This window comes from Pipistrellus kuhlii, unplaced genomic scaffold (assembly GCF_014108245.1).
Source record: "Pipistrellus kuhlii isolate mPipKuh1 unplaced genomic scaffold, mPipKuh1.p scaffold_m20_p_17, whole genome shotgun sequence".
Lineage (NCBI taxonomy): Eukaryota > Metazoa > Chordata > Mammalia > Chiroptera > Vespertilionidae > Pipistrellus > Pipistrellus kuhlii.
The window spans coordinates 14,715,597-14,729,039 of NW_023425482.1; the positions used below are offsets into that span (position 1 = coordinate 14,715,597).

Below are 13,443 nucleotides of genomic sequence, written 5' to 3' on the forward strand. Positions count from 1 at the left end.
TCTTCAGGTTCGTTGAAGATTTCTTCTGCAATCTCCTGAACTGAAGTCCATTCATTGAATTTTTCATGTCAGATGTGCCTTCCTATTCTAAGATTTCTATTTGCTCCTTTAATGAAGTTCTCATTTATCTGCTTAGCTTCCTCTCTGTTCACTTGTCATTATGTTTATCTAAGTATTGGGGCATGTTTATAATAACTGTTTTAAAGTTTCTGCCTGCTAATCAAGCATGTGTCCCAGGGTCTGTTTCTAACAAGTGCTTCTATTTTCTAGACTTGAAAACAGAGTTGACTCTTTTTTAAAATATGCAATAATTATTATATTGCTCTGGACATTGGGAGTGATACTGTTGAGACTGTAGGTTCTGTTATTGTCCTGAAGATTCATTTTCATTTTCATGGGCAGTTAAATCACAACTTACCACAATAAATTATGTACGCATGGTTTTACACTTCATTAGGGTAAGCCCATGTCAGTTTTGCTCTTAGTTTTCAATTATAGGCTTTGTTGTAAAGACACAGTCCTTCTGTCATTTCTGTGGAAAGCTGAGGGGTTTGTAAAACTCATCCCAGTGAAACTTAAACTCCAAATTCTGCGTCTCCTCTGGTAGTCACAACTGAAACCTCTGTAGCTTGCTCAGTTTTCTGGTTGGATCCTCTCTGCTTGGTTTCTAGAAATCTCCTCTGTGCCTGTGCAACTCTGGGCTCAGCTGAAGACGAGGAAAGCTTACATGGTGGACGCCCCCAGGTTTTCTCTTATCTGGGATTCCCATTCTCCCCTCAACATCCAGCCATTCTGGCAGCCCAAACTTGTTCTGATACCTCTTAATCCCGCCCCTCACACCACCACCCCCCCGCCCATAAAATCTAGTTGCTGTCTTTGAGTTCTAACTACCACATATCATGTGATCTGATTAGTTCCCTCAAAGAAAAGGCATATATACATAATCTCAACCACCTGAGTTCCAAGGCTCAAAGGCTCCCAACCCTAACAGTTTCTACCTATATTTGGTTGTTTTCCACTTCCTTCAAGTAGTTGTTCTTATAAATAGCTTTTCTGGGATTATAAATGCTCTCTGGGGAAAGTTATTTCTATGCAAACTACATAACCATAGCAGAATTTAATATAAAAAGTTTCAACATCTTATGGTTGAAAATTATTTTTGATGAAGAATATGTTATGGAGGTATTAGAGGGTTATTGGTGATTATGTTAGTTTTTTTCTTCTGTTAAGCATTGCAATGAACATTTTATTCACATTTTAAAATACAATATTACTGTGCAGGTGTTTTTATGAAGGCAGTGAGAAGAGAATACAAATTTTAAAAAACTAGACTTTGAGGAAGAGACAATATCCTTTATACCAAACAGGTAATAGTAAAAGTACAATCGTGACACCATATAGATGCCTCTTTCTAGGGTATTCCAAAATAACCTGTCTTTTGATACAACATAGTCTTGATGTTTGCCAAATAAATCAATGAAACAGCCAGCATACAAATCAAAATGTGAACTCAATTGACAATGAACTGATTACTGGAATTAATGTACATTCTGTAACCAAAGCAATCGTATTTATAGCCAGATGGACTATTAATATTTTTTAAAAAATTATTATGTGCATATCGAGGTGCACAGTAGTATAACATACATATGGTATATTGAACTATGAATATGGAAATTAAAAAATATTTTCACTTCATAAATAAAATCCAACTCTAGTAAAAAATAGAATACATGTATTTTCACGTTTTCAAAGGGAAACACGTATTTAAGACTTTTAAAGAATATTTTAAGTTCAATTTTCAAATCCCTCAAACGTTAGATTTCCTCTTTCAAAATATGATAAACAACACAACATTAGTTCTTTGGTAGGTTGTCTTCTAAAAAAAAATTAAAAAGCTACATGTTTGTGATTGTAGGAAATTCTAAGTTTACATTTTTAAAGGTTTTAGAGGCAATTATTGAGGAAATGTGCTTTAGTAATTACTGGCTGTAAATATATTTTGAGAATAATAGAATGCTTAATTACTCTTAATTTCAAAGAGAATGATAACTGACTAAGAATGAAGAGGAAACATGAAACAGATGCCTCTTTCATTGTATTACAAAAATAAAACGTACATGACTAAGTAGTCCATTACAAAGAAAATTGAACTAAAAAGACATTGATCTTAGCCGAAACCGGTTTGGCTCAGTGGATAGAGAGTCGACCTGCTGACTGAAAGGTCCCAGGTTCAATTCCAGTCAAGGGTATGTAACCTTGGTTGTGGGCACATTCCCAGTAGTGGGTGTGAAAGAGGCAGCTGATCGATGATTCTCTCATCGATGTTTCTAACTCTTTATCCCTCTCTCTTCCTCTCTGTAAGAAATCAATAAAATAAATTTTTTAAAGAGGACATTGATCTTAACATTAGTTAACACCAGACTGATGGTAACACATCTCATCAAAACATACCTGCATCTAATTTCTTCACTGTCCTAACGTGTTCAGTATCTACCTAGCTCTACATGTTTTAAGTGATCCATTTAAAAGGTAAACTTTCTTTTGCGAAAGGAAATCATGTGGAAATCACCATTCATTCCGGTCAGCATCGCAGTTGCAGTAATACTGAGGATCAATGCAGTTCCCCTCTAGTCCACAAGCACATTTTTGAGGATCAGGCAAAGAACCTCCCCAATACGTGTGTGTCTCGTTGGTTCTTCCAACCCACCAGCTCAGAGGGGTCCCATCTGAAAGACAAATGCATGAAATGTGACATCTGCTTTACACCCCCTGCCTTTTGTCTCAGCATCATGCCTCTCCTTCCCAAGTCATTAAAAAATAAATAAATAAAAGGAGAAAGGCAAAGACTGACTTAACGCAGTGATAGTCAAAACATTGTAATTGATGGCATTTCCTGAAGAAAGCTTTTTAAAAAATATTTTATTATTTAAACTCAAATGATGGATATATTTTTCTTTGAGTAGAAAAGACACCAGCAATTCCTATTTAACGCAGGCATGATAACAAAAATGTATTGAAAGCAGTTCACATATGTATTTTTTTGAAAATAATTTTTGAGACAAGTTGGCTTAAAAATATAAACCAGAGTAACTAACATGACAGAAACAAAACTGATTTGAGATAATAAAATGGCCATTTAAAACATTACAGAATGTTATAATATAAAGTCAGTGATTTTTTTTTTATTGCTGTTAATCCTCACCCATGGGTATTTTTACCATTTAATTTTTTAGAGAGAGTGGAAGGGAGAGGAAGGGAGAAAGAGAAAGAAATATTGATGTGAGAGGGACACATCAATTGGTTGCTTCCTGCATGCGCCCGAACTGGCCAGGAATCCAGCCTGCAACAGAGGTGTATGTCCTTGACTGGAATCAAACCTGCAGTGGGCTAAAGTAAAGGATTTATCTCAATATGTGTATTGGCTAAAATAGAGTAGCTATTTATTAAACATTGGGCATGGTATGGCACTTCTCTGTCACGATTTAAGATTTATTTGGAAGTATGTATTTTTCTCTTTCATTTAATGGCTCGGCTATTTATTTGGAGACTACAGAATAACACTGAAAGATCTTTAGTGCCTAAAGCAAACACTACATTCAAAAATAAAGTTTTCCTTAACTGAATGCATTTCTTTCTATGATGAATGTTCAGCTATCAGCTCCTTCTCAGAGTTAAAACTAAACCTGATGTCAAAAAACTAGAGCAAAGAATAGACAGAAGAGTTAAACAGGATTTTGAAAAAAGGAGGTAAAGCATGAGGGCAATATCTCACTTAAAAAAGAGAGGGAGGAAATTGTAGTAGAAGAATGTGAGATCAAATCAGTCAGCTATTCAAAAGTGTTTGATCCTTTTTATGTTGACTTTTAAATCTTTTAAGTTATCATCAGCCTTACTAAAGATCTGGAACTTTTACTAATTTCTCCTTTACTTACAAATGCCAGTGCTCATTATAACTTACTGTTACAATAGGACCTTAGGACCTTACTAGTGCTGGCAACCTACTCCCAACATTACTATACACGAGATCGGGCAAGCCAAAAACAAGGAGTTAGCAAAAACTTGTGTTGTGCATAAAGACATTATCGAGAATCTTCATTTTTAAAATTGCATAATTAATTCATCATTAGAAGGTGAAACCTATTTAAAACATTTACCAGATATTTCAATATGCTGCTTAAAGCACTATGTGTTCATGGATTAAAGAGAAAATAAGTCATCATTCCTAAACAGTGAGTAATATTTTAACCTCTGAATTTTCTATCTTCCTTATAAAGTAGAAATGACTGACTGCTTAGTGGTACCAAATACATTTGGTTCCATCAAAGACTTTTTAAAATGTCCCAAAGAATTTAAGTAAGTATAAGAAAGAACTAAGAAAATGATATAAAATATCATGATCATGGTAGAACATTCCACTTCCCATAGCTAAAATCCCATGTGACTTGTATGTTCACACGGATCGTCCTTCTAATGTGCAGAGTCGGTGGATCCACAGTCTACCTGATTCACCTGCAATGATGGCGCCATGATTACTTGACGCTGTCACAGCTTCCAATCTGAAACTGCAAATTTAACTTGTCTGGCACCATCTTCTTGTTTTCCCCTCTATATTTCTATATTTGACCTCAAAATCCAAATTGTCCTGTCTTTTTAGTTTTTTCTCCTCAAATCCATTCATATGAATTCCAGGGTCATGGACCTGAGAAAATGTGTGTATGTAATGACTCTCCTCATCCCTTGTCCTACAACATTCTAGACTTGACTCCTTTCTACACCAGTGGCTCTCACGCCTGCCTGACACATTGGTCATGCAGTGAGGGAGTGGGGGGCTTTTCTTCAGCTCTATGAGGCCCCCCTCACTTTGTGCGGTGCTTACTCACGAATCCCTTGGAGCTATTGTTTTCTGATTCTGTTAGGTTGACTCATTGTGATTTGAATGGTTGTCTTTCCTTTAGTCTTTCTTTTAGTTAAGTCACTTAATTCATTTAATTCCATAGTATTCATTTACTCTTTTATAAGTGTGGTTCTCATTCTCTTAGAATATACTTCCATATTTGCTTATCTATACTTTAGATTCCAAGGTCAATATTTAACAGCAAGGAACAATCAGTTGCACATTAAGCTGCTATGTTGACTATAATTGTGACATCCTGGAGAATAGGGATCCAGAGGACCTTTCTCCATGCACTTTACATGTGTTCTGCACCCAGTCATCACCGCACCTGGGAGGCTGGTACTGCTGGCCACATTTCAGAGAAGAGAAAATTGAGAAAGTTTCTCCCATCCAAGTTCTATACCTAGTCAACAAGAGACTAGAAATTTGAACACCAACGAAGTCGCTTCATTGTGCCGAGGTCTTAGAATCTTCTCTAACTTCTAAAGAAGAAATACACCTGCTAGGATATTTCTGCCAGAAAACAGCGTCGGGGCATTGCATGAAGGTGCATAAGCAAGCAGGTCCAGAATAGGCACGTCTGGTGTCCAGACAGAAAAGTCTGTATTGGACACACAGGGGACAGGACGGCACTGAGGTTTCTTAAACAGAAACATGTCGTGGTAGCAGCAGTGTTTCTTAAAGGTTAATGTTTTTCATAATAATCAGGATGTTGGCCCCGCTAGCATGACTTAGTGGTTGAGCATCAATGTTTGAACCAGAAGGTCATGGTTTGATTCCTGGTCAGTGGACATGCTGGATTGTGGGCTCATCCCCAGTTGGGGGGCATATAGGAGGCAGCCAGTCAATGATTCTTTCTCGTTATTGATGTTTCTATCTTTCTCTCCCTTTCCCTTCCTCTCTGAAATCAGTAAAAATATATTTTTAAAAAGATCAGGATTTTGGAATATACTCCAGATGGTTAGAAGGTATGGAAAGCCCAAGCAGGGAGGCCAGTTGAAATCTCTCACAGCGGCTAAGAATTGGGTCGCAAAGAACTAGAGTAAAGCAGAACTGTAGGGCCTAGATGTTCTCACATAATGAGATGCCCTAAAGGGAACAAACACAGACCCTGAAACAGAACTTAGGAGCAGACTGGTTATTAGAAGGAGCACACGAGAAAGAGTCAAGATGGTCCTGCTGGAGCTGCGAAAGACTGGGTTTGCAGCACCTATTTTAATTCCCAATTATACCCAGAAGCTCACTGTCAACAGTCCATGAAAAAGAGTCACACAGAACAGTCACTTTCCGAAAAACGAAGTCCTATTTTTATTAGCTCTTTTCCACGATAAAACAAACTGCACGTGTCACTTGCCCTTTGGAAGGGTAAATACTGCATTGGCCAGCTTTCTGTGCAGTCATCAGATTAAGGCCAGGGGAGGACTCAAAGGCAATCAAGGCTTTGAACAAAGCTCGGTGTAAACTGACCTTGTTCTTTTCTCCGGGCTCAGAAACTCTGTGACTTCCAGACTGTGACATGGTTGCTGAATGTACAGGGAGATACCCTCTCAGCGGCGATATGCCACCGCCCCGGCAGAATCTGAGTCCTCAGGAACTGGTGCAGTAGAGCGCGCTGTGCAGGGAGTGTGGGGGGCAGAGGCCTCAGTTTACCCACCTTGCCTGTTTACAAGCCGCGACTTCTTGCAGTAGTAGGCCAGCTCCTGCTTGCAGTGTTCCGCACGGGTGATGGTGGCCTGGAGTTGCTCCAGGCTGGCCGTGTACTCAAAAGACCCAGCATACGGGTTCTCCGGGCGAGCGTTTCTCACTCTTGTTAACTCCGAGCCATTGTGCTGGATGACGGTCCATGCAGTTTCTTGGATGCAGAAATGGGGGAAGAAAGAGAGGAGACCATCACTAGTCTGCAAAAGTTAAAATAAATAAAGAAAATCAAAATCACCTTTTATCTAAGTCAAATTGCTCTAGTCATAAACCTCTCTGCGAAGCAGAATCAACACAAATGGATTCTTGAAATGTAATAAAAAAATCTATAAATAATGGTCTTTGAATTATAGTAAAGTGATCCTATTCCCTGAAATGTATACAATTGCAATGGATTTGCAGTGATTTTGTTGTCATATAATTTAGCCAGACAATATTTATGATAAAATAAAAAATATTAAATTTCTCTGGTGTGTTTCATTTAATCAAATCTGGTGTCCTATTTTTTAAAGATGCATCATCATTTTATTTTCCTACAGGAAAGAAAAAAATACTACCTATTATAATTGTAAAACATTATAGAGTATTGATACACCCAGAATTCAGAGATGTTACAATGTGGAAAAAAAAGCACACCTCAGAATTTGTAAAATATTTTGAATTAGACAATGTACCAATGAATTCTGTAGCCTTTAAAAATTATTCATGTTACCTGCAAAAAAAGAAAAAAGCCAAAATGTTATGGCTTGATATATCTCTCTCCTCAGACAGCATTCAATTATGAGTTCATGTCTATTTCGTTGTAAGTCAAGTTTGACATATTCATTTGGTATCATGTGATCTGCATCATTATGCAGTGCAACAGGAAGTTACTCTTTTGACCTGAACACAACTGATTCAGCACCAGCAGCTCTACTGACACAACAAATAGTAGAGCTATCACTATTAACACCTGGCAAAGTCCGCAAACACTTGCATCATACTGATTAGCAGAAGTGTTTAGAGGAAATAAAATCCCTCCATTGTTTATAACAGAAGTTAGGCATAATGTATCTATCCTTCAGCTTTTCCAGCAAGACTTCATATTATAGTCACTGTGATATATGTGGGCATAAGAACAGATTAATCAAAAGTTCTCTGATTTAATAGGTAAGAAACAGATTGGAAGTTGTCAAAACCTTGATATGCATGTGCTGTTAAGTCGCATATCTTTCTGTACTCAGAGAATTGTCCAAATTAGAGAAAAGCAGTAGGTAGCATTCACTGCCCTCCCCCCCTTTTTCACTAACATATTCATATTCACATAGTTCAACATCAAACCAAGATAAGGAAGTATACTTTGAGAAATTTCACTCCCAGCCCTCCCCTAGTCATCAGAAGCTTGAACGGAGGAGCCTGCTAAATAAATGGCATTGGACACAAATTTGACAGCCTTCCTGCCATGTATGTGTGGATCATTATTTTCCCCTGAAACTGTTGCTTTTGCTTCTGCCTTTTGCCTCAGCTCACCAGCAAGCTTCCTCAGTAAAACACTTCGTTGAGGAGGACAGGCTGTGTGAGCTAATGAAGTTAACTATGGAGGGCCAGGCAGCACAGTGAGGGGCAGGCTTGGCAGGGCTCTGTGCCCCTAAGAAAGTCAGGGGAAACCTGAGCCTCTGGCTCCAAATTTGGAAAATACAGTCGCAGTGGGGTGGGTCTGGAGTTCTATAATTTTAACGAGGCAAATCGGCCAGCCTCGCCTCTGCTGGACTCCGCTTTTATTGTTCAGCAGAACGATTCATCTTGTCTCCTGGTAAATCAAAGGCGCACAGGAAGAAGCCGGGCTGTGCTGAGCCCCTGCCCAGGGGCTGGGACAGTAAACCTGCCTGAAATCTTTGTGGCTGAGCCTGTGGGTCACACTGAGAAGGACTTCCCCACAGTTTAGCGCTGGGTCACAATTAACACATGATTCCAAAGGCCTTTCAAGCTGCTGAGGCCTCAGCACAAGACAACCATTAAAGAGCAGCTCCTAACAGTGTTTCCTTTGGAGTTCTCTAATTTCAACATTATGATCGTTCCTGTACGAGGCTTTAGTTTCTAATAAAAAGTGCTACCACGCATGACGTCACCCAAACAATCTAGATTTCCAGGGCGTGGCAGAGACAATGAACTCATTACAATGGATTCCTAGAGGGGAGCCCGGCGGCCATGTTCCCCCTCCTTACTAACAGGGGAACCCCTCGGAGCTATTAATTTACAGCCTCCTTACTGCCCTTTCAGACATGAGTGTGTGATCTGATGTTTCCACATACACCTATTGAGAAATTACAGCTGTAAGAGACATTGATCCCGTCACAACTTGCAAGTCAGTGCTCTGTGACTTATTGTGTTGGTCCTTTTGCCTGGGCTGTGAGCAGTAGTTTCTGAATTGCTAACCACACAGTCTCCAGGATGCAGCACCGGGGCTTGGCACAACACGCAGGAGAAGACCTTTAAAAAATGAGTAAATAAACAAACTAATGAATAAAAACAACGCATTGTCTAAACTGGAGAGCAGCCTTTCCAGTGGCCTGATCTGATTCTATGGTGGCTCTGAGACCTCCATGCCCTTTAGGTTCTATTGAAGCATCCATCTTGTATGAGAACTGCTGTCTGAAATTTTAACCCTGCTATTTGGCTTCTGTGGATTTAACCTTCCCCAGACAAGGTCATCAGTGCTGGCGCCAGGTCAGGACTCTTTGGTTGAGGTCTCAAGGCCCCCAGTACACACTGGCTCTTTAATTAAGAACTTGCAAAAGGGGGCCGAAAACACTCCATATTTGGGAGACAAAAGAGGGTAGGATCATATAAATAGGGAGAATTCCTGCATGTTGGGGCCCAGAATTTGAGATACATTTTCCTCTGGGCCCGTGCGTAATAAATGTAACTCCATCTCTCTAAGTATTGTTCTTCTTGGGTTTTCTGTAACACTATGACTAACCTGTAGGGAAATTGAGAACTCCAAAATAACATGAAGCCCGAAGTTGTGAAGGGTATGAGATGTTATGCGAGTTACCCTGCCCCATATGCAAATTATGTCTATCTATGTTTAGCTATCTATATATGGATTTAGTTAATGGCGATAAAGACATAGATATATACTGACAGACACAGGAGTTCTCTGGATCCCGGGCCTTTTGCTCGCAAAGCCTTAGCAGCATCCATTCTTGACACCCCAATTTTCCATGAGCGCACACAATGAGTGCCAGATGCCCCTGCATGTGTTAAAGTTGCACGAGAGGGGAACCCCAAAATTCTGGGACTTGAAGCTCACAGAGGATGGCTGGCACCTCTGCTCCCCTCCATGAGGTGAGGGAGGGGAGGGGCATAAGGCCCTGTGTTTGTATCACTCTCAGGATGGAAGCCAATGCTGCTGCTGGAGAGAAGCCTTAAAATCTCTCCAGAGAAATTCACTAACTTCCAAGCCATGGGAAAATTTTGTTATCCTCTAACCTGGGCAGATTATTTTTCTTAGAAAGCAACTTTCCTCACACACAGTTCTTGTCTACAGACTAGGAAACTCTACCCGGTGGAGATGTTCCGATGGCTGCCCCCCTCCACGGCGGCAGAAGCCAGTTTTGTCTCCATTTGCACATTCATTTCCCTGTTCCTGATAAGTACCTGTGTGTCTGTTCTCTGGAGTTCCCGTTTTAAATGGCTGTAACATCTTACCGGTTTCCTCACTGGTGACGTGTTACACAAAATCTTTAAAATGTGTACACAGATAATAATTTAATTTAAATAAATAAATAAATAAATAAATAAATAAATAAAATTTTGAGCAATCTATGTAAAAAGTAGAGTGAAGAAAATAAAAATCATGTGGTCTCAAAAATAATTTTAAAAAGTAAAATGTGTGTCTGTGTTTTTTTAGCTTTCATTTTCTGTCCAAGAGTCATGGTTTTATTTATTTTTTTTTTTAAGTATCCTTTACTCACTGCAAAGAGAGTTGTTGAGCTATGGAGACACAGAGAAATGAGTCAGAAGAGGTAGGCAAAATAGGCAGAAAATCTATTAACTTTAATACATGCACTAAAAAAAAAGAAAAATTGGGAAGGCAGTTTGGGTCTACTGGTGTCTCTCCCTGAGGAGAGTTCCAATAATACAAATTGTATGTAAAGCAACTGAATAATTAAGAGCTTGATTTATCTCAGGCTGGCTGCTATTTTTCAGCGTGATAACAGTGTGCAGGGAAAACATGCTGCTTAAGCAACACGGTTGCAGGGCGCGTGTTCCTTCATGCTAATGACTGGGGGTGATGGATGCGGTGTGGACCGCCAGAGCAGGTAGGCAGCCCTGCGCCCAGGAGAGCAGGCGAGGGGGCAGGAAAACACACCGGAGCAAACCGGTGTCAGCGGGGCTGCCTCCGAGTCATCGGAGTTAGTGATTAACTCTCGCAGCTATGAAGAAGGCCTTTCTGATGGAAATCCCTGAAGGAAAAATAACTTCGTTATGAGGACTGTGCCATCCAGCTCTCTCACTGGAGGGGCTTGGGAGCCTGCATCTCACAGTCACCCTGGGATCTTGTTAATGAAGCAGTGACCCACGCCTCGCTCTGAACTTCCTGACTCACTGAAACTAAAGCCAGGAGGATCCAGAGCAGTGCAGCGGGCAAGGGTGACGGCAAGCCACCAGACTGTCATTTTCACAAAAGTGGCTCTAGCCCTCATCATGTTTTCCCCACGGAAACAACTGTCCGCATTCAATGTTTGATTGATGAGGAACTTCTTGAATATTAAACTATTTCATTATTTCAATTTAGATAAAGCAGTGGCTTTGGTGGAGCAAAAAAAAAAAAAAAAAAAAAAAAAAATGGCCCCTATATTTCTACAGTGTCAGACGCTTGGATTCCTATTGGCCTGGCCAATTATTCTAAAATTATAGTTAGAATACTCTATTTGGAAAGATTTTTTTTTTTTAATGGAATGTATTGGGGTGACACAGGTTAACAAAATGATACAGGTTTCAGGTGCACAATTCCACAGCCCATCATCTATATGCTGTGTTATGTGTTCACCATCACAAGTTAAGGAAAGAATTTTCCGTCTTTAGCATAGTTTAGGGAAGTGTTCATACGAAAGAGATTTTCTGTATTTTTTTTTTTTTAAGTTGTAACGGTTAAAGGTATTAAGAAGTGAGCCACCCGTGGAGGACCCTCACCTGACTATTCTGTCACCATAACTTTGGACTCTCTAGTCTTCAAAACTGTGAGAAAGAAATTTCCATTGTTTACTAGAGGCCCGGTGCATGAAATTCGTTAACAGGTAGGGCTTCTAGGCCTGGCCAGCGATCAGGGTCAATCAGGGGCTTTCTGGCTGCCGGCCAGGGCTTTCCTTTGTTCCATGCTATCCCCTGGTGGTCAGCACATGTCATAGTGAGCGATCAAACTATGGGTTTCCCAGTCAAACTCTGGAGGGGACACTTTGCATATTAGCCTTATACACATATAGATAAATAGATAGCTCCCTAGTTTGGAACTGTGTTAGAGCAGCCAGAAATGGCCACAACAGACAGTGTCCCCAGTGTTTGTCTGGGTAAATAGAAGCCACCTGTTTGCATTATATGAAAAAAGTCTGTAGACACATCCTAGAGTAATATCCCTCCAAATTGTTTCCCAGGTTTCACCTCCGTCTGCAGTTTTTAGATCCACACATTAATACAAAGGAACTGTGGCCCCCATGCTCAACAGCCTTCTCCATGTCTCATCTGGACGTGTGACAGAATCTCAAACTCAAATGTGTGGCCTTGAGCTCCCGAGTTTCCCCTTAAACTTGGTCTGATTACATCCCAAATTATGGCAACTCCAATGTGGGATTGTTTTTCACTTCTTCTGTGTTGCCAGACTTCACAAGTACAAAGAGAAAATGGAACCTCCTTTCCTCATCTGCCTCCATCACCTGCTCTTTCCTGTATCCCTGCATTTCTCGAACTGTCTCCAAACATAGGAGCAATTATAATCCTATTAAAGGAAATCCGCCATTGCTTAAAACTCTCCAGTTTCTCATCTCATTCAGAATAAGACTGGAGACCTTACAAAATTGTCTGGACCCCATGATTCTTCCCCTCCTGCTCCGCCCAACCTGGTTCTTCTACTCTCCTCCTGGACTACTTGATCACTCGCCATACTCCAGCCATGGGGGACTCGCTGGCTTCTGAACCTGCCTGGTACCATCACCCCTCTCAGGACTCACAGGTTGCTCTCTCCACCACCTGAAAGACTCTTCCCCCACATACTGACCACCTGGTTTTAAGTAGGAAATACACCTTTCCAAAACCTTCAATTTAACATGGCCTTTTTCCGTTTGTCTTCCTCCACAAAGCTCTAACTTCCTGACACAGCATTATCCAAAGTAAATTTTCTGAAATATTGAAGTCGGTGACTATTGAGCAGTTAAAATGTGACCAGTGAGGCAGAGGAACTGACATTTATTGTGATCTTAATTTAATGAATTAATTTCAAGTTGTAAAATTTATTTTGATTCATTTTGTTACATTAATTTTAATTAAATTTGAATCTAAATAGGCACTTGTTTACTAATGGCTACTCTACTGGACTAAAGGCCCAGTGCACAAAATTCATACAAGAGTAAGCCTTCCTTCCCCCAGTTGCTGGCACTGGCTTCCCTCTGGCACCAGGGACCCGGGCTTCCCTCCAGCAGCTGGCAGAGAGAGCCCAGGCTTTCCTCACAATCTCTGCTTCATCCGGAAGGTCATCTGGTCTAATTAGCATATTACACTTTTATTATTATAGATAGCCCACTTCATCTAGATTCCATAACTTTGAGTTTGATAAAAAATGAATCAAGACTCTTTTTAAAACTTTAGACACA

The 13,443-nt window shown here is 40.2% G+C and overlaps 1 protein-coding gene across 1 annotated transcript in view; it reads right to left on the bottom strand.

The window, feature by feature from the left end:
• The window catches only part of CNTNAP4 (contactin associated protein family member 4), a 237,277-nt gene that overhangs the window by 52,375 nt on the left and 171,459 nt on the right, over positions 1-13,443 (bottom strand). The window contains exons 13-14 of the mRNA XM_036440763.2: positions 6,552-6,749; positions 2,573-2,729 (exon numbers count right to left, since the gene is read on the bottom strand). Of these exons, the coding sequence (XP_036296656.1) occupies positions 2,573-2,729; positions 6,552-6,749 (355 nt within the window). The remainder of the gene's footprint in view (positions 1-2,572; positions 2,730-6,551; positions 6,750-13,443) is intronic.